Consider the following 26,274-nt stretch of genomic DNA (forward strand, 5'->3'; position numbering starts at 1 on the left):
TGGGGCCAGCTCACACCGGAGAAGTACCACACCCTCACAGAAGAGCAGCGTAGTATTGCAGAATGTGAAAAATTTTGTGTTTTGGTGAGTGCGAGTAACCTCTACCTAACCTTTCCCAGTGCTATCCTTTAGTCCCTCCACCCTTCCTCTCTTTATCCCTAGTCACTTAAGTTGGCAATCCAATTGCGGGGCAAAGTCTGCAAATGTCATGGGCGGTCCTGGTCGCTTACCATCAGCCGACCCAGAACAGAGGCTGGTGTGAGTGTCGTACTTGTGAAAATCGAATTCCGCTAATTAAGTGGGTTTTCAGAGAACATCACCAACAGGTTAATTTGATAGTCTATTCCTATGGGAGATACTAACACAAAAACAGCTGATATGTTTTGTTCATGTACATATTTTAAAAACGGTGATTTAATTCCAGCCAAATAATTATAATCAATGAACAAAAGAAGAAAGCAATCATCATCATCAGCCCATATATGTTCCCACTGCTGGGACACAGGCCTCCTATGAGGGTTCAGGCCATAATCCACCACGCTGGCCAAGTGCGGGTTGGCAGATGTCACATGTCGTCGAACTTTTGATTCTCGGACATGCCGGTTTCCTCACGATGTTTTCCTTCACCGTTTTAAGCAGTGGTGAAGTTATCTACATGCGCAGATAAATTGAAAAATCAATTTATTTCTTGCACGCTCGCCCGGTCTCGAACCCCGACTTATCGATTTTGAAGTCCGAGGTTCTCACCACTGAGCCACCACTGCACTAAGAAGAAAAGAAGAAAGCAATGTCCTCTATTAAATGAGCGGCAATAAATCGTGTTAAAAACCCGCTTTAAATCATTTATCTCCAACTTTAACAACTACGTAAACAATTAAAACATAAAGCACACACACAGCTTTAAAATTAATTAAATCAAAACTCCATTTCAACTGTGAGCTTAATTCGTAAGCTTTGACGCCTCGGCCTTTGAACACGATTAACCTATTATGAGTCGTATTGTTAACCGGTAAGGTTCATTATTGTGTATACCGTTTGTGTATAAGCGAACTTAATTACTTTTAATTAAGTTGGTTTGAGAGGATTTTATTTGTATAATTTAAGCCGCGCGACTCTGCTTATGAATTCATTATTTGGTCTTTATAGTGAAGTATTCATTTTAATTAACTAAAAATTGGTACATTCCCAATGATTAATCGTCACAGTTTTATGCACTGAACACCTAAAAATATATTAACACAATGACGATAACAGATTTGATCTGATTTTTTTTTATCTAGCTCTGCGTTGTCAGTCAGGGGTGAAAATGTAGAGTTTAAACAATAAAAGAGAAAATAATCTGGGACATCCTGTATATGTGTTAAAATTAACTTAAGTAACTGAATTCTTCAAACAGAAAATACTCCATAGTAAATATTCAAAAACATGCAAAAAAATATTAGAAAGAATAAAGACATTATAAAATTCAGTTATATCAAAGACCGTCGTAATTAATTCTAAGCGAAAATAAATAAACAAATTATTTCATAATTCTCGGATCTAATTGCAGACGCCGACAAATTAGCTAATTATATAATTATGCCGCGGACACACTCAGCGTCTTTTATATAAGGTAAATCTGTAGAGGTTAAAGAAAAAATTTATAACTAAATATAGTATGATACATATATATTTTACCGTCCCTTTGAAGTATATTTATCTATAGTTTCCACGTATACTGTACACTAAATAAATATGGGTCTGTATTACTTTTTAAATGAAACGTTCGACATAGAGAACCGATTTTGATGATTTTTCTAAAGCTGGTGCCTTCCGTGTGATTTGTGACACGCAAATATATTATAGTCCGGTCAATCTGGACATTCCGTGATCCACAGTCACAACAACCCGAAAATCAGTGAAGTTGTTCAAAATACAATTATAAATAAAATTTAGAAGTTACCAATCATTGCATTGAATGGAAAACAATCTATTCAAGGTCAAAGGTAAAAAAAAAGAGTTTTTCGCGATTTTCAGGGAAACGGTAAGTTTAATCGGAAAATCATCTCAGACAAAATATGTAGATTATAAAATTATCTACAAAAAACGTATTAGTAATTTTTTTTCACACTACCCACGATTTTTGAGATATTACAATCTTAAAAATTGTAAAAGCTGTTAGTAGTTGGAGTTCTGAAAATTAAAAGACAGAACAGATTTTCGTTATAATTAATATTGACAATGCGTTCCGTAAAATTCTTAAACACATATTGAACCTGGAAAATTCAGTTAGTGTTGATAAATTACTTTTTAAGCTTTTAGCAGGAATTATGAGAAATTGGTAGAAAGCATTGATCAGTGGATTACGGATTCCTAAAAATAAGCAGATGACGCAAAGGAAACCGCCCTTTGATGAAATCGAAACTTTAGCATTATACTCCTTGATACTGCCTACTTTGAAGAGCCGGCTAACTAGCGATCTCAAATATCACCATACTACATGAAAAGACATGAACCTTAATACTATAGTTTAGAGTTCACTTTAGTTTTTTGATGAGTCTTCTACACTGGTCGTCATGAATTGGTATTTTGAGACTGCCGATGTTTGCACGCATCCTGATCAAATCTAATAACTCTTATTCGCGAGCAGATAAGGTTCAAAACGATCTAGTTAACGGCAAATAGCATTTTGGTTGAACTTTTTTGAAATAACGACATCGAAATTTAAATAATCAATTATAAACTTTATAACTAGGGGACACGGTTAAAGTTTGGTGTGTAGTTCGATGTTTTGTATGAAGCGCCGACACTCAACATTGTATTTGAAATGAATTGAATTGTCAAATTGGACGGATAATCTGCTTGTTGAGCCGGCATTGTTGCTGTTGGCGCTAAATACAGGGTATTAAGGAAGGTTAGCCTTTGGGGACAATAGACTGCACTTAGGAACGGCTGGTTTTTGTGTTCATTGATACATTTGCTTCAATAGTTTCGCCGGCTTGAATTGTGTTTGTTTCAGTGTCGTATTGTGACGGAAATGTGAATGAAGATGATGGGACTTAAGATATACAACAGATCTTGTATTTCCTAAGTTATTATTTGATTTGCAGATATTAGACAATGTCACAGTTTTTTAAGAGCCAGATATGATGATATGATATGATATGATATGATGAGATATGATGGCTGCAACTTTTAACTAAGTGATGGCCAGTCAAGTTCCGTATGAAAATTAAAGTATGTTGATAATTTGCATAATAAAATTCTTTTATAATAATTCGTTAACATTAAATTACTCGACTATTACTCAAAATATCGTAATTTGCCGTTATATTTAATGTAGGTATGTATTTGTGAGGAGGATCCACAAGAGGCCTGTGTCCCAGCAGTGAATATATGGGCTGATGATGATGATGATGATGATGATGTATTTGAAAAAATTATTAAACCTTTTCTGTATTTCGCGGCAGACTGCTTATTTATTTCATCAACATAACATACACTACAAAGCAAATTGCAAACACAATATATGCAAACACGCCAGTAGGTCTACGCAGAGCGGCCTTCTCAAGTTCTCACAAAAATAAGTAACGGAAATATCAAGTTTAAGAGTTCCGCCGTAACTTATACCGACATGATACGTTCGGAACCCACCATTAATTCACTAATTCATTCATATATCTTAAAAAACCGACCATCATAAAATGAACTCTACCTTTGCTCCGTCGGTTGTCGATCAAAACTACCCAGGGGTCATCTTACACTGGCCGTTAATTGAATTACCCTTATTAAGCCATTTCCTGTTTTTTAAAGGGTTTTTTTACAGGAAGGAGCCGTCAAATTTTAATCAAATTATGGCACAAAGCAAGTTATGATTAGTTTTGTTGTATTGTGCGTATTGATTCGATAATAATGGATAATTCTTGAACAGAGCGTGTAATAATATATTGTGTTGGTACTGGGTTGTAGGGCGTAAGAGAAACGTGCGATTATAATTATAAAACTCCGTTTATTTTCTAAATTTTATTAGAAATTTGGAGAAATAGCTTCAATTAACAAAACTATAAATGAAATTAATGAAGAAAAGCAATCAATGTTAATTGAAAATAACTTAAGAGTTAATAGCATGTTTATTGGACGAATAGTTAAATTCGTTAAGCTTATAGAATTATTCACACTATCTATAAGTCTGAATGAAGGAATATTTTACCAATCCGCTCATTCAAGTACAAATGACGATGTAAAAGTATCATTCATGTTTCGCTGGCACAATTCGGCGTATTATTACAATAAAATCTAATTCTCTAACTCTAACCAAAACTTTTATCATGACTTGTATACGTCAGGTCCATAACTAAGATAAATAATATTTTATACTCATATACAAATAGGCCGCTGCCATCACCCTCGCACGAAACAGTTCGCCGCAAATGACAACATTCAGTAAATTAGGCGCCATTACGGCCTGTCATAATCTCTTGATCCCATAGACTCGGGCGAAAAATAGCGACACCGGGCGAATGCGGCGCGAGGCGCCTACATCTGCGGTTTACTATACTGTATGTATTAATTTACAGGTTATTTTTAAATATTATTATAGCTTTAATTGAATTGAATATTGATATATAGATAGAACCAACTTAATTGTCTCACTTGCAAGAGCAAGCAAGCTACTCTATACAAGAGTATTGAGTATACATAAGGGAAATTTAATTAGGGCGATAATATGAAAATATTGTATCGTTTGATGTATGATAAGAAAACAATGTGTATATGACCACGTTTAAAGTGGGTCAAAATCGAGTTTAAGTGAGACGGTGATGGGATGTATATAAATAGAAACATACATGTGAGGCTAAAGTTACCTATACAACAATTTAATAACATTATTGAAAAAAAAATCTCAGCTACAACTCTCTCTTTCACTAATATTTTTATGGTGTTTCCACATTCACTCAGTACTTATATACCAAATATAAACAACGAATATACCACATTCCCATGTCATTTTTGATTAGAAGAGTCTCTATCGCTTTCACATACTTTATGTATTTAAATGTTTACCTATTTGCTCAAAATTTATAATTATATTTAACGTTATGCGTCTCGTTACAATCATATTGTCTCGTTAGAATCATATTGTATTATATATACATATTGTTCTCTTTATATATTCACGTTACTAACATAGATCTAAGCAGAATGAAACTAATAAAGTAAGCTACAGTTAACATTCGCAGTGTGTATGGCCTCCCTCGATATCAGCCCAAACTCTATTTCCCCGTATCAAATGGCCGCCACGCCGCGACTCCCACGAGGCTCCACAATTACAGCTTTTGCTTCGGTTATTGAGTTTCACGCAACACTTCCTAGCGTCTATCATATTGTCGGCGAATTTATCTTCGGCACAACGTCTGTTAGGCGGTAATTCTATTGGTATGCTTTTCACGCAGAAAATCCTTCTAGAATTTTCGCAAATCTGCTTTAATAAGTGAATAATGATTGCAATATTAATTGTTGTGTCGTTTATAAATGTTCGAAAATGATAGTCTGTGACAAAATGTTAATTTAGCAAAACCGTTCGTAAATAAGGTCAAACGAGAAATAGGAAATCAGAGAAATCCTACAAAAACAATATAAGAAATGGCTCATATCGTTCGCGCATCAAATATATTGACATGTCGATTAAAATTTTAGACTATTATATTAAACTTATACATCGTTAAACGACGCACATGATTACAAAACAACGTCTTAACATCAAGTAAATTGAGACGATTTTTCAGCGAATCATTAATGTGATTGCGGAATTGTTGTGCAGTTTGAGAGTTCGGAAGCAGTTCGTGGTAATTGAGTTTACGAAAACTGCAGTAACTCACTTACAGCGCCCGACCGCGACCTGCAGTGATGCGAGCTGTTGATGTGGACTTGACCCTAGATTATTAGCATTTCCTCGGCACCATAGCACATAAGTGTATGTTATCTTACTAATATTATAAATGCGAAAGTTTGTAAGGATGTGTGTGTGTTTGTTGCTCTTTCACGCAAAAACTACTGAACCGATTTCAATGAAATTTGGTATGTAGACAACTGGACAACTGGAATAACATATAGGCAACTTTTTATCCCGATATTCCTACGGGATACGGACTTACGCGGGTGAAACCGCGGGGCGCAGCTAGTAACTTATATGTGTGTGTTAAATGCGTAGTGTGTATGTGTTCGTATTTGATGTAGGTATTATTTATGCGTTTTTGGTAGTAGTTAAATAAAAAAAATCGTTTATGCGTTATTTATATTAGATACAATTCGAGTAACATATCTCATAAAGAAGCTAAAGCCCGCGTCTCATCTATTGCTGCAAAACCCCAGAGCATTAAACAGTGCTGATTTCCAGACGTCTCCTAGTATTAAACTAATAATCGTGATTTTTTTTGCTGGCATTTTTATATGTAACAATTACATACGTGAAAATTTATTTTAATTCAAAACTTCAATTAAAATGGACGTCAATATCAACAATGATTAATTCACTTGCAATCAAAGTTCTAGTTGTTTTCGAATTAATATTATTAATGTATGCTCTCGTCAACGAGGTAACCGCGTAAGTTATTACATTACCTCCCCCCCCCCCCCCCCCCCCCCCCCCCCCCCCCCCCCCCCCCCCCCGCCCCCCACACGCTCCCTCCCCGATTAATCAACTATTATAACTTCGTTTGTCTGTCGCTTGACTGTGTGTCCAGTAAGATGTGGTATATCTATACTAATATTATAAATCAGAGGAGTTTGTTTGGTTGAACGCGTTAATCTCTGGAACTGCTGGTCCGATTTGAAAAATTATTTCAGCGTTAGGTAGTCCATTTAATGAGGAAGGCTATTGGCTATTATTTACCACGGGCGAAGCCGGGTCGGAGCGGTAGTTAGTTAAAATGATTCTCGTGTAAAAATATAACTTTTAGTTTCTATTGTTATTATTGGTTTGTAACACGGACAACTATAAAGCTTTTCTAAATTTAATAAATAGCGGTGATTCGATACAAGTAAAAAGACTCTCTGCATAAAATTAAATAATCAATGTAATTATATAAAGAATACTGGACAGTACAGTAATATTCCAGATTCTGATTAGTATGTGTAGTTTAGTAAATTATTGCACCATCCAATAATATTGAATTTACCATCTCTTTATTTTATAATTGTCTAAAACATCCAATTAATACAAAAATTTGTATAGCCTGTTACGTTCTTTGAAACCTGCATATAACAATTTAATTACGAACCTAACCAATACATAGCTTTATATCATCTGTGCTAGTACCCGCAAGTAACGAAAGACCCATCTAAACTGTGTCTGCTGCATACCACGCTTACCTCGCTCGTTTAACGCCAGTTTTCACGCCACTCGGGTAATGCCGTGACCGTATTTATTACCGTCAAACGATCGTGGGGTTCGATTATGGCGGTTATCATAATTTTATTGGAGGGGAGCTTTTGTTTGCTCTAATTTTCTCTTTTATTGATGAAAAACACACGTATATTTTGGATAGGACGAATATGAGACATTTTTACGTAATATCTTTGTTTAAAACGCCAAGACGAACTCAAACTCAAACATTTATTTTTTCATTTAGACTTCTCATAGAAGCACTTTCGAATCGTGATTTTATACAGTTTTAACATTTACCACCGGTTCAGAAAGCAGTTTCCAAAGAAAATATGTACATAACAATGATGCCAAAGAACTGACCTGTGGTTCTTAAGCGATAGCATTCCACGGATTGTCATCTTTCATACTTACTGGTACGAACATAGCGTTAATTTGAAAGAAAGAAAATACATTTATTTGTTATTGATTTACTATTTTCCCAAAGGATTTTTAAATGCATGAATATTTTCTAAATAAAACTTTAATAAGACAAGAATAGAAACATTCTAGAATTAAAATAATTTGTTGGAAACTAACAAAAACCATAAATAACAATTTTTAACTTCCGAACGATCCCGTAAGGAAGGTTCTATGTACGTCTGTAGGTATGTTTTGTATATGTTAAATCATATTTTTGGCAATTGTGAACGGGTTTAAAATTTTTTTATCTAGATGAAAAGAGTATAGGAGGTGGTCTCATTACCAACAAGCCAATATAAATGATTCGACTTCTAATCTTTAGAGCTAGACCAAATTTAAATTAGAGCACGCTAGATAGGTGCTTTCAAATAAAAAACAGTCATGAAAATCGGTCTACCTAGACAAAATTTCTGAGGTAACAAAGCCAATAAATACAATCCAATACATAACTTACTCCTTTTTTATTCTCTCCTTTATTATTGCTACGTATATTTAATTAAAATAATACTCATAACTAAAGACTAGAAAGAGTCTTTAACAAAACATTGTATTCATTGTGATTATAAACATAATAATCTTCAAGTGTCAAGCGTTTGACAATAGCCCCTGTAATTACGATAAAAACTTACAGCAATTTGTAACGGATATCAAAAGAAAGCCGAAGCGTTCACTAAACACAAATACCCTCTGGATTCTCAATATAACATGTTTGATACATGGAAAACTCAACCATGTATCGTGAGTACTAAAGTACAATTTCGAAAATTTATAGTCATCGTTACTATTACCAAAATATTTTTTGCTAAGCTGTTTTGAACTCCAAATTGACAATAAACAAAGTTAGTTTTCCAATAATACATCACGTGTAAACTTTTTATCAACGTGCCGTTTAAGTGGCTACCTTAACGCTTGGAGATAAAGTTTATTATATTAAATTATTAACGAAATACAGATTAAAAATCAATCGAAATGCGAAAGTAATTTGAATGTCAAATTAATATGAACCTTTCTCGTAATAGATAAAGTCTATACTCGAGGAACGTATAAAAGTTTTCTTTTACCGTGTTGCAACCGACATTGAATCTTATTTCAACGCGATAGAGTTTTATTTTGCAGAGTTATAACGTGAGGAACGTTTAGTACGCGTCGTTTATTAGCACATTAGAGCAAGTGAACCGCGCCAGTGAAGCGACAAGCAATTGAGTGAACAGATGGACGATTTGAGAGCCATTTATTCTGAATGGTTTTATAGGCTTTTGTTGTTTTAGTACATATAGATTGCGAGCTCTAAACGCCCTTTATTACGCCTGAATTTAAAGGTATTTCTACAAATTGAATGTATGTAAAATAGTCATTATATGTTGAGTAGGTAATAAAATGCCATATTTATATTTGAATTTCATATTATTCGTCACGTAGTTACACCCAAACTACGGCTAAATTTAAATAAGTAGGTACAGTCAGAGACCATTCTTAACTAACCAGTATCCTAATTTCCAGCTGAGTAATTTAAAATCGAAAGTAAAAAAACAGCGGGAAGCGATACAAAAACACTGTAACAAACACAAAGGCATGTTTTGTAGCGGCTTCAACAATACAGATAATGATCAGCTGTTATCTGATTCGCTAATTCCACTGTACAGCTCCAGTCAGTCGGAATCAGTGCCATTAAACTATTGTTAATTGAAGTATTTTAACAGATCTCATATTGGGATTTAAGTGCCGGTCCCCCGTTCGCAGCCGACGTGGGGCCATGGGAGTGGGCACTTAAATGGGTACGTGTCAAACGTTTAAGAAAGTTCTCCAATCGAATTAATGTCTGTTGACGAGATTATTTGTTTAACTTTAAATTATGCGAAACAATAACATAAAAACCCGGTTTTTTGTCATATTTTACATTATACCTACTTAAAAGTAAATATGAGAGAAAAATCACTACATAGTATAAACAAAGTCGCTTCCCGCTGTCTGTCTGTCCCTGTATACAATTTTCAGATGTATTATCACTATTTGCAGCCTACTGCAATTAACTGTAAACCTATACGAAATTTGCTTTAGCAAAATTATCTCCGATAACATATTCGTCCACTGGTGTTTTATTTTCATTAAATTTACGTTCAAAGTAAGAAAACCCCTCAAATAAACATCGCAACCGTCCTTTAGCGAAGTTCGGACACAAAGTAATGAAAAAGTTAATGAGATGTGGCGAAATGACTGCTAATTCTGGGGGCAGTTAATTGCCTCGCAGACAGGTTAAAGGGTTAGGGATATTGAGGCATTTTAGTTATATATTGTTTGGATAGATAGATAGATAGATAACCGCATAATCAAACTTGATTGCAGCATTATCTATCCAAATATTACAATAATAATAAGGAAATTTTGTTTCCCCTAAAGATTTAACTCAAATCTAGTCGATCCATTAAAAAAGAATCTGTTTATGTTGTTTTGTTTCATCCAGTGTCTCTTCGGGCGAACCCTGGGCACGCGACTGGTAGTTACAGTATAGATTTGACAATGCAGGTTCTACATGTGATGCAATGGATTGTTTATAATCACAGGATGATGATTAAGTCATATGTGATACCAGAAAACTGGAAGATGAATAATTCGAATAAGAGTAATTGTTAAAGTGAGAATGCATATCAAAGCATTAAACTAATCAGATATCATAAATCATAACATCGGTTCTAGCGAAATTAACAAAATCAGTGAAACAAAATCACCATACCTACAGATTAAGAACGTTTTGAAACCTAAATGCCCTCAGAGTTAAATCGTTAGAGCTGTACTAAGGCGACGCAATCAGAAATTTACATAAATGTAGTTTCCTATAACCATAGACTAATGCTTAATTGTAGATACATATAAACATTAAGTTATTTCTGAACCTAGATAAAAAATTGCTACAAGAACCTAAACTTGTAAAGTTATTTAAAGCTGTAACAATTAAAAACCCGTTAGCAAAATAGATTAGGTGTAAGAAGGAATGCGCAGCGAGTGCTTTCCCATCGAAAACATTTGTACCCCTTTATTAACTGCGTTACAGTGAGGTGTGTTTAGTGCCAGTTAAAGCGGTGAGCGATCAGCTTTACTTTTGTTATAGCGATTACAATGTGCGTTTATTACGAATGGTGATAAATTGGTGGGAGTCACGCAAGGGACAAAGTTTTAGTTAAGCGTTTGTTGCTGAAAGAATGGGCGCTACTGGGGTGTTCAGAAACACACATAATTCTTATGCGGTTTCATTTGACTATACGAAACAATCTTCATAGATCTCAGGACAATAAAAGTTTTTAGTACTTTCAAAATTTTAATGTTATTGGTGGGGACTTTGCAAACTATTTCCGTAGTTTTATGGAAATAGTCTGCACTACTAACTACACACAACTGCTATCTACAATGTTCAAGGTTTTATAACCAGGTAATTAACATTAAAGACTTCATTTTTTCATACGTAACAGCTTAGTTTGCAAAATCAAGTGCCACTCCATTAGAATGGTTGTGTCCGCCGACACTAGAGCGGCGCACAAATGCCAAAAATGGATGCTATTTTCAATGTGGCATAAGAAGCAATTAAGGCATGTCCAAGTTGAAAGGATCCCCAAATCGTGTTCCCTGATAACTTTTGTATTATGTGGAAGGTTTTTTCCAACATTGGGGTTCGTTTGACATATGCTCCAGTGGGGTAGCTAAACCCCTTGGGTTCATTATATTTGAAGCCAATTTTGTTTGCGAACTTTACTTAGTAAAGGGTGCTTTTCGTTTAGTTTCCGATATTGAATTATGGACGGGATTGGATTCGAAATGCGGTTTATTTGCTTAAGTGAAAAATTGGGTTTGTTCGGAACCGTTTGTGGATGCTTTAATCGTCGATTATTAGTTATTAAATGTACGGCTGTTGTGGGATTTGACGTATATTTTATTTAATTTATCTGCGAAACTTTAGAATTGTATTAGGTTGATGTCTATTAAACATACTTATATATATATTATAGTTATTTTAGTATCCTAACTTCAGGATTATCAAAAACACAATGATTTTTAAATAACATCAATTCTAACGTTAATACAACTGCTGCCTAATAATGAACATTTAATTCAGACGATTTTTGCATGAATTGAAAATCTACTATATCGTGTAAATTAATATCAATATTTAATACAGAAGCAATATGCCCTAATAACTCAGCATAACAGTATAGTATAGACCTGGTAACCAGAAACCGAAACTAATATTATAAAGCTGTAGAGTTTGTTTGAACAAGCTACTCAGGAACTACCGCAGTCTGCATCGAATTGAAATATAATTCCGTTGGACAGTCCATTTATCTTTAGGCTATATACCATCAATACGGCAATACCGAAGGTCTATCACAATGTATCAAGCAAGGCTTTATATTACATATTAGACGCTTGTCCCGGGTCCGCCCGGATACCAAAATTATCTGTTTTATACCAAGGCAGCATTTAATCGGGATAAAAAGCATCCTATCACCCAAGTCAGCTCATACTGTTAACTTGTCTATTTACCAAATTTCATCATAATCCGTTCAGCGTGATTGACGGACGAACACCCAAACATACAAACTTTCACATTTATAATATTAATGAGGTGTGATAGACATATACTCGTATGATAAAGAGACAATTTTATATTTTTAAAAACAGACATTGAAGATAATCCAACTGTTATTGTTGTGAAGCAAAATTGATCACTCACCTGGACCCTAACTTCCGGCAAGTTAACCTTCATGGCGAGCTCCTCCCTCGAGTACACATCTGGGTAGTGGCTCTTCTCGAAGGCCCGCTCCAGCTCGTGCAGCTGGTAAGTGGTGAAGGTGGTGCGGTTGCGGCGATGCTTCTTTTTGTCCTCCGCGCTAGCCGGCGGACCTTCGTCGTCCGATTTGTCCTGGGGGTGGTATCCGTCGTTGCTGTTGCAAGAACCCTCGCCTGGGGATGGCCAGTTTTTTGTGAGTAATTAATTGGATTGTTATTAATTACAAAATAGTCAATATTGAAAACTGAATATTTTTCGATGATTAATTTATGTGAAAAATGTCTAATTCCTGTTAAACCGTTTTAATCATTTATAAAATCACTTTATAATGTTCTCTATTTTGTTTTTTTTTGCATATTTTTCAATCTGTTAAAGACTAATGTGTCCACAATAATGGCTTCTGTAGCTTATGGCAATACACGAAGACTCATAATGATTAGAAACTTCCATAGAGCACGAGTATAACGCAAAGCTGCAACAAATTACCACCTTCTGATCGTGCACTTATAAATCAACGTTATTCATAAACTACTAAATACTGCTAAACAAGGAAGCGAGTCCATGGCAAGGTATTATTATAGGCCTACAGCAAACCGCATTAAATCCACATCAGCAATAACATAGATAAGTGGTGTGCAAACACATATATCATTGAAGTACCAATCAGCGGGTAAATGGGTGTACTTCAGTGTTTGGGGCATTTGTGTGGAGAGGCCCCAACATACTTATTGTATTACATGCTTCTGTGGAACTCTTAGATACATGTAATATTGGTATCTCGACATCTTTTACACATTATAATTTTGAGATTTTGTAAGCGGCTGATGAAAAGTGCTCACAAAATTCCCTTTCCAAATTAGCTTGCGCTAACTTTATTTTTCTCACACAAATATCCACCCTCTTCAAGTTTTGTTATATTGTGTATTTAAAAAAATCTATTTTCCACCCTTTTACTCTGTTTTTTCTGATTAAGGTTGCAATTTAACTTACAGACAGAGTGCGAGGTTTTTGTCACATCACTTGATATTATAAAATTAAGTCCTCCGCCGCGTCTGCCTTTAGCGATAAACTCAAAATCGACTCAACCGGTTTTAATTTTCTTTTTACCAACAGCTAGTTATCAAGATAAATTTTGCGATATGATTTGTTAAGTCTTAGACTATGCGGACGAAGCCATCGGTCGAAGGGTAGTATAAGTTTTATATAAGTAAGTATTTGGTCTAAATATTTAGGTTAAAAACAATGAGGCCCTAAATTATTTGCCAAGTCCGTCCGCACTGTGAATCAAACATAACAATTAGAGTGTTTGTTTATGTTAATGAGTGAGAGACGGCTGTAATGCAATTATATTCAAATTTGGATACACGGACAGAACACTGCGTTCATGTTTGTGATTTATATAGCTGGATTGTAGTGGGTTTCGCTTCAGATGCGATGTTGTGTTTTTGCAATGATGAATGTACGTTTTAGTGGTGAAATATCTTTCAATAAATAATACTATTTTCTGCCACAAACATGTGGATGAGGTAACATATTATTTATATCGGATAGAAAATAAATGTTGTTAATTAGTCTGGCCGTAAACACCAAAGAATTTAAAGCGTATAATTCATTGTTTTTAGAAATAATATCTAGAGCGCTTCTGCTTCACTCGAGTAGTTTGATAAAAAGGGAAAGAAATAGTCATATTATGTGACATTTGCCAACCCGCACTTGGCCATCGTGTTGGTGTTGGGCCTGAACCCTGACAAGAGGGAACATATATAGGCTGATGATGATGATAAATAGACAGCTATTAAAAAAAACTTATGGGTACTGTATTCTTTCTGCATTATACCTACCAAATTTCCATTATCCGTCATATAAATGACGTTAGATCTTATAAGTAAAATATTAAGCAGACATTTTCACATTCGTATCCACACAAACTTATAGATTTACTAGCTGCGCCCCGCGGTTTCACCCGCGTTAGGCCGTGTCCCGTAGGAATATCGGGATAAAAATATTTTATTCCAGTTGTCCAGCTATCTACGTACCAAATTTCATTGCAATCGGTTCAGTAGTTTTTGTGTGAAAGAGCAACAAACACACACACATTCTTAGAAACTTTCGCATTTATAATATTAGTAGGATAACGTAAGCGTTATTTGAAGAACCCTAGCATTTTATGAAACATAATTCATAGGTTCAGCTTGCGTGAAAGGCCTATCACTGATCAAGGATAACACAGTCATTATGGTGAGTTGAAATGGATATTTGACTACTGTTTACTTGCACGATTGTCTCATAAATAACTCTTTTCACTAATTTATAGACGACTAGCTTTTAACTTCCTATCTAGAATTTACACATAAAGGTGTTTCAGGTGAATTATGCTTTTAATGAAATATTCTTTTAATACAATAGAAGTCACCAACGAAAAAACCAATGTTTATAAAATTAAAATTGATTGAATTGAATTGTTTTTCTGTGTAAGATCACAAATGAGTTTAACGAAATTATTTCCTGCTTAAAGTAAACATATTCTAATTAAGATATATAATAACGCATAGTAACAAAAAAAGTTAAAAACCAATAATAAATTTGCAAAAAATGTGTTCTAATTAACAAAAATGTACGTAAAAACCTATACAGTCATTTTAATTAGAAACGTGAATATGGCAAGTTTATTAAATATATTATTCGTAGAGTCATCTTTCAAGAAAACAGTCGCGTCACACACTACACAAACTTAGAGTCGAACATTTAGTGTTTTTGTAATTGCAGAAATTGTAAATGATTTCACAATGTTAAACATTCTTAATCAAACACTTCAATTACAACAGTTTTAAATCTAATCTACAAAATCCTTAATTTTATATCTTACTAGTTGTTACGCGCGGCTTCGCCTGTGGTATCACGTACATATCCAACGCTGAACAATTTTAGAAATCTGTCTAGTTGTTTCAAGGATTTGAAACAAACAAACTCATCAGATTTACATATCAAATACAGATAGACGTTTGTGATAAAAATATATCAGTTTCACAATATTATTAGATTTTCCAAATGTACCTACTAGTCGAAAACGCAGAGTTATATCAGTTGAACAAAATCACAGATAAATTAAATACATGTAATCTGATGAGAATGTCGCGGGCGTGAGGCGCGCCCAGTCACAAGTGTTACTTGAATAGCGTTTAACTTCAATCAATTAGTCGATGTCGCAATCGCTTCATCTGAACTAAATAAGATTGTACAAACATTTTAATTCAATTCCGAGCTATCTCACAAGATGTCACTCGCAACGACGATTAAGAAATCAAATGTACAGAAAAGTTGTCAAAGATACAGCTGTCAAAATCGTGCTACTATATAGCCGTCTCGCTCCCTCTCGAGACGTGAACGAAGCGAGAGAGGGACGGGCTGTCCGAAGCGGTTGAAAACAAATAAAAATATTATGGACGCATTAAGATGTTTTACACTTATCACGATACGATCTTGTCTTTTTTGTAATAATTATTGTTAATCTGGCAACAGCCGCAGCATTATGGTCATAATGGCGCGTTGTTTTTTCATCTGTACCCTAATCACGTGTCAGATTTACCGTGCTGTGTATTCAGCTCTTCGTATTTAATAATTTTGAGTGCTGTTTAATTTTATTGCCTAATGGTAATAAGTAATAACAAAGCAGCGATCGGATTCCATCTCGCTCATTGCGATCAATGGAAATGATTTTGTACTAATGTAAATTGGCGTTTTGAAATAGTAATTGTGTTTGTAATGTTTTTGGTTGCAACTTTCTAAATTTATTTCATTTGTATTTACATATTCATAGATACATTTCGCAATTGTTTTCACTGGTCGTTGTTAACTATTCATCTAGGTTTGAAGCGCTTTCCTTACCAGTTCTGGTGGGGAATTATAAGGCAGATGCTTTTCACATTCCTAAAGGCGGGAATTAACGGTGAATCCATTTGATGCGATAAAAAATGATTTAGACTAAATTGTGTGAGCGGAAATACAACTTATAACTCTTGGCCATCGGGATTTCACATGCACGGTCAAATTGTGGGCGTGGCCTGCGCCATTTCATGCGTTGGATTGACCGTGAATGCCCACCTAAGTTTTCGCTTCGTCTATACGGTCAAGATAGTAATTACATTGATAGCCATGTCAAATAGAATTTCTTGAGCCTCCAATAGGAATGAAACTCAGGATATCACTATATATAATATATAGATATAATAGCTGAGCACTATATCTTAATAGGCATAGATGATACTTATTATAAAGACCTTACGATCGTTGCATTGTCTGCATGTTAACCACTGTACCACAGGGAAAGAAATTTAATAATCGCATTCAGCAAGCCATAGGTACAGCAAAGCAAACATTTGCGCAAGCGAGGGTAACCAATCAGAATCGATTCGAATCGAATAATCGGACAATAATCGAGAGGTTGATTAGTAAGGGGGAAGTCGATTGCGGTGACAATCGATTTGCAATCGCTATTACGTTGCTATTCGATTATTGGGTGACCGCCGCCTGCCGTTTCCTAATGGACAGATAGATAAACGATTCACTATATTTGGTTTGTATTCCATTATAGTTGTGTGTTGCCCGATTATTGGACGAGTTGTATGTTCAGGAATTACAATTATTGTTTCAATCAATGGACGCTATTAGTTTACTATATTGTAATGCATTACAAATTATGTCATTATGCAATATATTCATAAGAAATTTAAAGTACAAATTTAGACAAGTGTCGATAATTATAGTGTATATTCAATAAACATTGAGGATGGGATAATATTGCGATTTTAGTTACAAAAAATCAAAAGTAACAAAAACTTATATATTATGTAATTTCACTGAATTGTGACTCACTTCGCTCATTTATAAATTTGTCTGTATTTTTACTAAATAAAGAGACATATCGCATATAATCATATTTGTTTTTATATCACAAATAAATGTGCAACTACATACACTTATTATCTTTATTTCTTAAAAACACTACAAATATTATAAATTCTGTTAAAAAACGGTAAGGTGCAAGTAGCAATACTAAGGGTTCTATAGAAATATGCTAAAGAGTAACTGCAAAAAAATATTCACCCATCGAATTTATGACCGTCCCAACTATTGCTTAACCTCGATTTTTTGGCATACCGGTGCTGCTTGGCGTATTTAAACGGAACCCTTCGTGGTGTGAGTTTGACTCGCTCATGACTGATTTTATTTTAATACCTAAATTCTATGTTGTAAGTTTCTGAGCATAAATAAATTACTGTGTGTAATCTGTGACACTGTATCTCTTAGAAAATATTTGATTTAGGTACCTATTAATACCACTATAAAAAAACTACAGTTGTTGGGAAGGTAATGGTCTATCATTAGAACTGGTGCTAGAATCTCGGCCAATATTATTACTAAGGATTTTATTTTTGATTACACACGTAATGCTCTGTAATTTGTTTTTCAAATTAAACTAACGTTTGTTACTTACGAGTTACGCGGTAGCAAATTTGACCTAATAAAAATAAAATCTTAACGACCAAGGCATGTAAAGTTTACAACAATACGCCATTACCGTCAGACGCAGAAGGTTAAATAGCGAACTGCTAATTAAAACAAATTTTATTATATCGCTCCCATAATTAACGAATTACTGGAGCACGCGATGTTTTATAATCGTGTTAGTCCTCGCTTCATATTTGGTTTGTATGTTTACCCTGAAATACTTAAAGAGGGGTCTCTTGCGTATAAATTACATTGAAGTGACTGTAATGTCAAAATTGAAGCGTTTTATTAAATGTACTCATTCGAAATATTCACGGTACATTAAGAGATTGTAATTGATAACTGGGGACTTCGATTTATGATTGTGTAATGTTAATTTTTGGAACGAGTAACGATTTGCCTGGACGAATAAAATTAGTAATTAGGCGTAAACAACACATTTTATGGGTAATAATTTAAGTTTGTTTATTTTGGATTACGAATGAGGATATGCCGCAAAGCATTGCAGACGTCAGCTGGAAAGATGTGATAGTAAAATCCCTCCAGTTTTGTATCTTACTAGCTGCGCCAAGCGGTTTCACCTGCGTAAGTCCGTATCCCGTAGGAATATCGGGATAAAAAGTTGCCTATACGTTATTCCAGTTGTCCAGCTGTCTACCTACCAAATTTCATTGCAAACGATTCAGTACTTTTTGCGTGAAAGAGTAACAAACACACACACATCCTAACAAACTTTCGCATTTATCCTACTAATATTTAATAGGATAGTAGGATACCTCCCGAATAAACTCTACCTATCACGTTATAAACGGATATGTTTTAATTTGTGTGCGTGATATCACCGCTAATGCACACACACACATACACACATAGAAAGAAAAGAGAAGAATCATTCACGTGTAAATACTATCAATGTAATTATCTCTAAGTGTGAGCGTTGATGTGCGTGTGATACGTAGATAGATAAAAAGATTGGAAAGAGTTTAAACATAGATTACATACAAAGAAATTTATTAACAACCGATAAAAATACATGCGCCTGCACATTTTTCTGAGCAAGAACACATCAATAAAAAATTATTATTACTTATATATTATGTCCACATATTTTTTCACAATCATTTTCCTTCCAATCTAAAAACCATCCTAGCGTAGGTACAGGGTAAGTATTAAATTTAGTGAACTCTGTACTTAAGAATTACTTTGTTTAACAACAAAAAAAATATATGTTTCTTCAGCATTTTTCAGAAAATATCAAGTACCTGCTCAATTATAAATCTAATAAAAGTAAAATATCAACTATCAAACTTCTTAAGTACATACCTACCTACTAAAAAAATGCGCAATAACACTGCAAAACGAACGCAGCTAAAAACTTTCAGCAATTAAACATTTTAAAAGCATACATCAATTATCAATTAGCAAACATTAAACGGAGTGCACATTTAAACATAATAGTCAACTTATTAATTACTTTCAATATAAATAATTATCGAACACCGGACACGTCCGTCAACTGCTCCGAAGTCTGCCAATTATTGGGCAACTGATTTAAAATCATTAAGGCACATTCGATGTGTCGGCCGATCGATCGCACGATTGGTTTGGCTGTTTACAAAATTGTGTAATCTTTTTAAAGTAATTAGCGTGGTAAGCACTAGCTGGAGCTCAGGTAGGCTATCGGTATCCAGATACAAAAAATTTAGAACTATAATGTATCACTTTGTATACATATCCGATATTTTTATACATATTTAACTGCATTCGTCTTAAGAAATATAACATATCCGATCAGCTGTTTTTGTGTGAGGTGTAAGAATGTCTCACTAATCCATTGTTATAAACTCATAATATTAGTAGTTAGTAAATGAAAAGGCTCAAATATACTATGTAAAGAATTTTTCACATTGGTAGTATTATAATGACGCGACGTAGTTTAAGAGAATGTGAGGATTTTATATTGAACTAGCATTCCGCCCGCGGCTTTGCTCGCGTAGTCACGGGTAAGATAGACTCGGGGGGTTACCGACAAAGTTCCCGTTCCCGTTAGATTTCCGGGATAAAAACTATCCTATGTCCTTTCTCGGGTCTAAAACTATCTCTGTACCAAATTTCAACCTAATCGGTTTAGCCATTCTTGAGTTATAAATAGTGTAACTAACACGACTTTCTTTTATGTATATAAGATGATCAGTATTTATTTATATTTAGATATATTATATTTAGGAATAATACATATGTTATGTTATGTGGATATTTATATATAAATAATATGATATAATATGTTGCGCATGATGTTTCTTAGACTTGTTATTTTGAACATAGCACAAAAAAGTTACTTACATAAAGTATAATTTAATGTCATGGTACATAAGAGAACTAGGTAAAATAGAAATCATGGAGAGACTAGAAAGTATATTAATTATGTTATTATTGCCTTTGAATTTGTTTTTTACTTTAACGGAAATATCCGTTAAGTTTCTATATTATTTTATACAATTTTCATAGAACCAAGCTATTTAGACGCGTTTAATGTCCTATATTTTAACAGGCTAGCTGTTCGCCCCGGCTTCGCTTGTATAACTTATATAGCCTATGTCACTCAGTGAGAGGCAGCTTTCTTCTCGGGAAAGAATTTTTTTTAATCGGTCCAGTGGGTTTTGCGTGAAAACATTACAAACATATTTAAAAAAAAACTTACAAACTTATAAAAAAAATACCCTTGAAAATATTAATTTAGATAAATTCTTTAAATGTCGTACCAAGATCAGTAAAAGAAAATTGAAGAAAATGGACTGACATATCTGCAAGTTGGGTCGATGAGGCTTTTAGTTTGAGCCATTTGAGTCCCGGCACTAAATCACGGCATTTTGATTTATAACAAAGTATCCCAGCTTTCCAGCCCGCGGTGTCGGAGAAAAAGACAGTCCCGGGGTATGAACCGTATAGTCCCGGTTTTCGTGGGATTTCTAGGATACAAAATTACCCGTTGACTTTTCTTGGATTTTAAACTATCTTTGTATCAAATTTTATCCAAATCGGTTAAGCAGCTTAGCCCTTAAGAAGAGACACAGACCGACAGAGTTACTTTCAACTTTATAAATATAGTAGTGATAATTATGATAATGAAATTATATTAAATTATAATTTTATACTTCTTACTAAATGCTTGATGGGATGTCTCGCTATGCATGCTAAGTTAATGTTACACTCTCAATTTATATATAATATGAGATTGGATATATATTAAGTAAAAATCAAATAAATAAAGTAAATACGCTTAAAATAACAACTAATTATAATTTATTGGAATTATATTTGATAATTATCAATATATTTCCTAATCGTTTTAAGGTATTAGGTACCTACGCTACGAACAGTATTAATAGGTTTTTAGATAATTTACGAGATTAACAATAGACATTTATTCTGATACAAGCTGTCCGCCCCGGTTTCGCCCGTGGTACTATAAAGTCTAAATTCTCCCTCAATACTTTTATTGTAGGGCATCTAAAACTGAAAGAATTCAAAACGGACCAGTAGTTCCTGCGACAAACGAACAAACTCTTCAGCTTTATAATATATAGCTGTCCAGTTGAATATCTGAATTATTGCGAGATAGAGTTATATATTTGAGTTTAAATAATATCAAACGAACTAACTAACCTTTAGCTTTATAGGTGGTGGCTTTATATATGGTTTGGATGTTTCAAGAAAGATATGTTACGGAACCCTATTTTTTCCAAAATAAAATACAGTCTATGTTACTCTTGGATAATGTAGCTTTCGAAAGGTGAAAGAATTTTTTAAATCGGTCCAGTAGTTTTTGAGCCTATTCATTACAACCAAACAAACAAACAAAGTTTTCCTCTTTATAATATTAGTGTAGATAAGGTCTGTACATAAGTCCGTTGGTCAGAGTGATAATTTTTTTTTTTTAACTATTTAGAATCACTTTTTTTTTTCTTTTCATATTATTTATTCATATCTCTTTAAATTAAAGGAGATTCATTTTTATTTTTACTAATATCATAGAATATAATTGGTTATTATTTTACTACACATTGTCTTATAGTATGATTTTTATAACCTACCTACACTTATTTTTTAATTATAATCGTTCCTACCATTTATCGCCAAACAAAAAAAAATTAAAATAAAACCACAGATTATTAAATAACGGCATTTACAAGACGAATATTTTCTCAAAAAATCAATACAACTACTAGACTATACACATAGTACATAAAAATTAATTGTGTAAATAAGAAACAATCTATAATTTCGCACCGCGTCGTATCTGTCAGGATGGCCGAGCGGTCTAAGGCGCCAGACTCAAGGGAAACCTTACCTGCCGAGCAGGTCTGAGCTGTTCTGGTCCTCTCTGAGGGCGTGGGTTCGAATCCCACTTCTGACAAAACTTTTTATTTTTTCTTATTTCAATAATAATATGAATTCAATGCATTTTGTATTTTTCTTTTAATAAATTTTTGTTTCCAAAAAGCAGTTGCATATTTTTTTTATTCAGCTTTTTTATTTAGATATATTCAGTCCGCGGTATATCAGGCGTACGCGTATAGAAATATTTTTTTGTAGTATTTTAATGATCATAAAGCAAACATATATTCATCGAACTACCACATATTATCCACTTTATACATAGTTACTACGTTTCTTCTATAACAATAATAGTTTATTTAATATGTCGATAATTATAGTACATAAGTAATATGTTTAATTTAAATTTCCTATTAGTTTCTATAGTACATAAGTATCTCCTAAACAATTTTAAAAATTATATATCAATGAATAAATAACATAATGAATAAATCGCGTTTTAAATCTTTTAAAATGGCTATAATTTCTAAATGTATCAATGACTCATCCGATTAGTAATGATTTCATTCAATCATAATATACTTGTCTTTTTTTTTTCAGATACTGTTTAAGTACCCTTACTTCAAACTTATTTTGAAACTTTATTCAGGCAATATATATGTCTTAAATTTTTTACATCTTAAATTTGCAAAATTTCAGCAAAATTTGCCGTCGCTATGTAACTTAACTTAAATCTACTCATATGACTATTACTTGATTATATATAATACTAGCTTTTCGCCCGCGGCTTCGCCCGCGTAGAATTCGCTTACATCGCGCGACATGGTAAGGAGTATTTTCTTGGCATTAAAAAGTATGGTTTGTTATTTCCCACGTTTAGCTCCATCCTCATACCAAGTTTCATCAAAATCGGTTTGACAATAACGAACTTTCATACAAACTTTCATCCCCTCTTTCAACCCATTCTACCCTTTTTTTACGATAAAAAGTATCCTATGTCTTTTCCCAAGTTCAATTATATCTTCATACCAAATTTTATCAAAATCGGTTCAGTGGTTTAGGCGTGAAAGCGTTACAGACAGACAGACAGACAGAGTTACTTTCGCATTTATAATATTATATAGTAGGGATAGTTGCCAAAGCAAAGCGTTAACTATTAGCTTTATTAGTTTTGTACGAAAATTATATTTAGCTACTGGCGCATGTAAACCTGATTCAACATCTGTTCACATTTGACAGGCAAAACAATTAATAAAAAACAGGTATTCGAATTTATGCTAAAAATGTTTTCAAGGAAGGTACTACGACTTTTTCAAAATTATTATTAACTCAGTAGCTCTACCTACACTAATATTATAAATATTATACTTTTGTAATTTTGTTTGTTTGTACAGTTTTCACCCAAAAACCACCTTACCGATTTCTTTCTTTCACCATTGGAAAGCTGCAACTTCAATGAGTGGCATAGGCTATAATATACCACACGCGAAGCCGAGACGAACAGTAATATATACCAGATATATATAAAATAACTAGTTACCCGCCCGTGTAGTCAAAGAAAAATATGCCTATAGATACAGCCCAGGGCATCTCTCCGCATAATCCTCGTTTCCGTTAAATTTTCAGATAAAAACTATCCTACCTACGTCCTTTCTCGAGTCTCAAACTATCTATCCCTCTAAGATTGAAAACATTTGGTTATGTTCATGTGATAATATTATGTCTTTAATGATACTAAAGAATATTGTACTAGTGAGGCGCTTGGCTAATTGTAGATTATTATAATTTTAAATTAGCAAGCTATAAATTTACCTTATTTAGTATGATAAGCGTCAATTATCAATATTAATTAATTTGTCTTCGGACTCCCACTTAGAAGTCATATAGAAAGTCAAGTAATTGTGAATTACATAATATCAATTTATTTTATTTTATTTGGCAACAGATATCTGTCTTGTCACTACATAGTATAAAGCAAAGTCGCTTCTCACGTCCGTACCTATGTATGTATGTTTGTATGTATTTTTAGACCTTTGAAACTAGTAAGAGTGGTTCAAGGGAAAGGTTTTATGTATAATTATAATAACCTCTATTAAACTACTGTCCGAACGAAGCCGCGGCTACAGCAAAAAAAAATGTGTACCTGTTATGAAATATTTTAAGAGTTTGTTAAAAGATTTTCTATACATAGCAAGTTGTAGATCCAATTACTAAATGCTATAATTTTAATTTTCGTTTTAATCAGTTAACGGTATAAATTTTATAGAAATGTTTCATATGCAAACAAACTAAGAAAGCTACGCTCAATTTTTATTTTTTCACATTATGATAAAACCTTTAGTGCCACTAACAAAAAATCTATAATTGGTAAAATAAGCTTAAATACAATTTTCTTAATATATATAAATTACGTGTCACGTTGTTTTTCCGCGATGGACTCTTAAACTGCTCAATCGATTTTAATTTCAAATTTGCACACTATGTGCAGTTAGATCCAACTTAAAAAAGATAGGATAGTTTATATTATTTCGGACGGAGCCGGGACGTGCAGCTAGTAAAAATATAATTTTTATCAGCCATAAATGTTGTCGCTCGAACTATACACGCTATATTCTCATTTGTCTCTCTTTTAACTTTCAAAAGTTTTGTCGTCAATTCGAGATAACTAATTAACATTTTTAAGTGAAATTATAGTGACGTAAATATTAAGCGAAACGTACTAAACAACATCCTAATAATATACAGTTTGTAAGAATGTACGCGAAAACTACTGGTCGGATTTTGACGATGTGGCTTATGTACCAGAATAACACATAAGCTATAGAAATAGTGTTATCAGCTGTATCTATTCTAATACTATAAGAGGTATAATTTTTAGGTTTGTATTGTTGAAAGGACTAATGTTGGGAAGTTATGACCATATCATGAAAACTATTTCATCAACAGAGCACTATTCAGAAGTGATGTAATAAATGTAATATGATATTCTTCCAAAATAAATATTGAAAAATTTCTACGGATGTCTTTTTACGAACAACGAGGGCCTGAATATCAAAAGACTAACAACTGTACGGAAAAGTTGAATCTAGTAAAGAGAGTCATGTCTGAAACTCACCGGCACTTTCGACGGCCCCGGGCGACACGGGCACGGGCTCGCAGTCTCTTTCCCGCTCCTCGCGTCTGTGCTCGAACTCACTCACTCTCTGTCTGCCCGCGTTCAGTCCCAAGATCGCGTCTATCGTATGCCGCGGACCCTGACTAACACTAGGCACTTGAGTCAGCCCTAACCTAGACTTGACCGCGTCGAAACTCTGGTTGAGATGCATCTGCTGGGCATGGAAGAACATCCCCATTCGGTTGAGCGTCTCCAGGTTCTGCTGGTGTTGCGACATGGACAGCGACTGGTCGGTGACATTGATGGAGGAGGCCGAGTTGGGGCTGCTCATCTGCGAGCGCGGACTGTTGGTGTCGGAGCGGTCCGGCGTCTGGGAGCCGTAGAAGCGGTCGTCGGACACATCCATGCTGCTCGCCGGTCGGAGCGTGACTGATCGCGCGCGCCTACACCTCCGCCAGGGTTCCGAAGGGGCGGAGTTAGCCTGGGGGCGAAATTGCCCATTGAAAGTGCGAATTTGGGGTCGCGAAGTGATTTTGTTTGGGAAGGCGCGAGTATTAGCATTTTCCCCTTCGTTCCTCGCGGTATTCCAGCGTTCAATAGTGTTTTTCACCTCTGATTGGGTCGATTGTGAGACGCGTTAGTTCTTTGAACTGTTTAAGATTAGGTTCGGCTCTACAATACGGTGGAATTATTCTTTCGAGCACCGTT

General features: G+C 34.2%; 1 protein-coding gene and 1 non-coding gene across 2 annotated transcripts in view; one reads left to right on the plus strand and one right to left on the minus strand.

Annotated features, from left to right (window-relative positions):
- Positions 1-25,972, minus strand: part of LOC119836768 (retina and anterior neural fold homeobox protein 2-like) — a 37,940-nt gene extending 11,968 nt beyond the window's left edge. Inside the window, exons 1-2 of the mRNA XM_038362225.1 lie at positions 25,567-25,972; positions 12,549-12,778 (exon numbers count right to left, since the gene is read on the minus strand). Coding sequence (XP_038218153.1) covers positions 12,549-12,778; positions 25,567-25,972 — 636 coding nt within the window. The remainder of the gene's footprint in view (positions 1-12,548; positions 12,779-25,566) is intronic.
- Trnal-caa lies at positions 22,416-22,530 on the plus strand. Its single transcript has 2 exons — positions 22,416-22,453; positions 22,486-22,530. It is a non-coding gene; the product is annotated as a tRNA-Leu (tRNA).
- Positions 25,973-26,274: the final 302 nt, after the last annotated feature.

Source organism: Zerene cesonia, chromosome 25 (genome assembly GCF_012273895.1).
Source record: "Zerene cesonia ecotype Mississippi chromosome 25, Zerene_cesonia_1.1, whole genome shotgun sequence".
NCBI lineage: Eukaryota > Metazoa > Arthropoda > Insecta > Lepidoptera > Pieridae > Zerene > Zerene cesonia.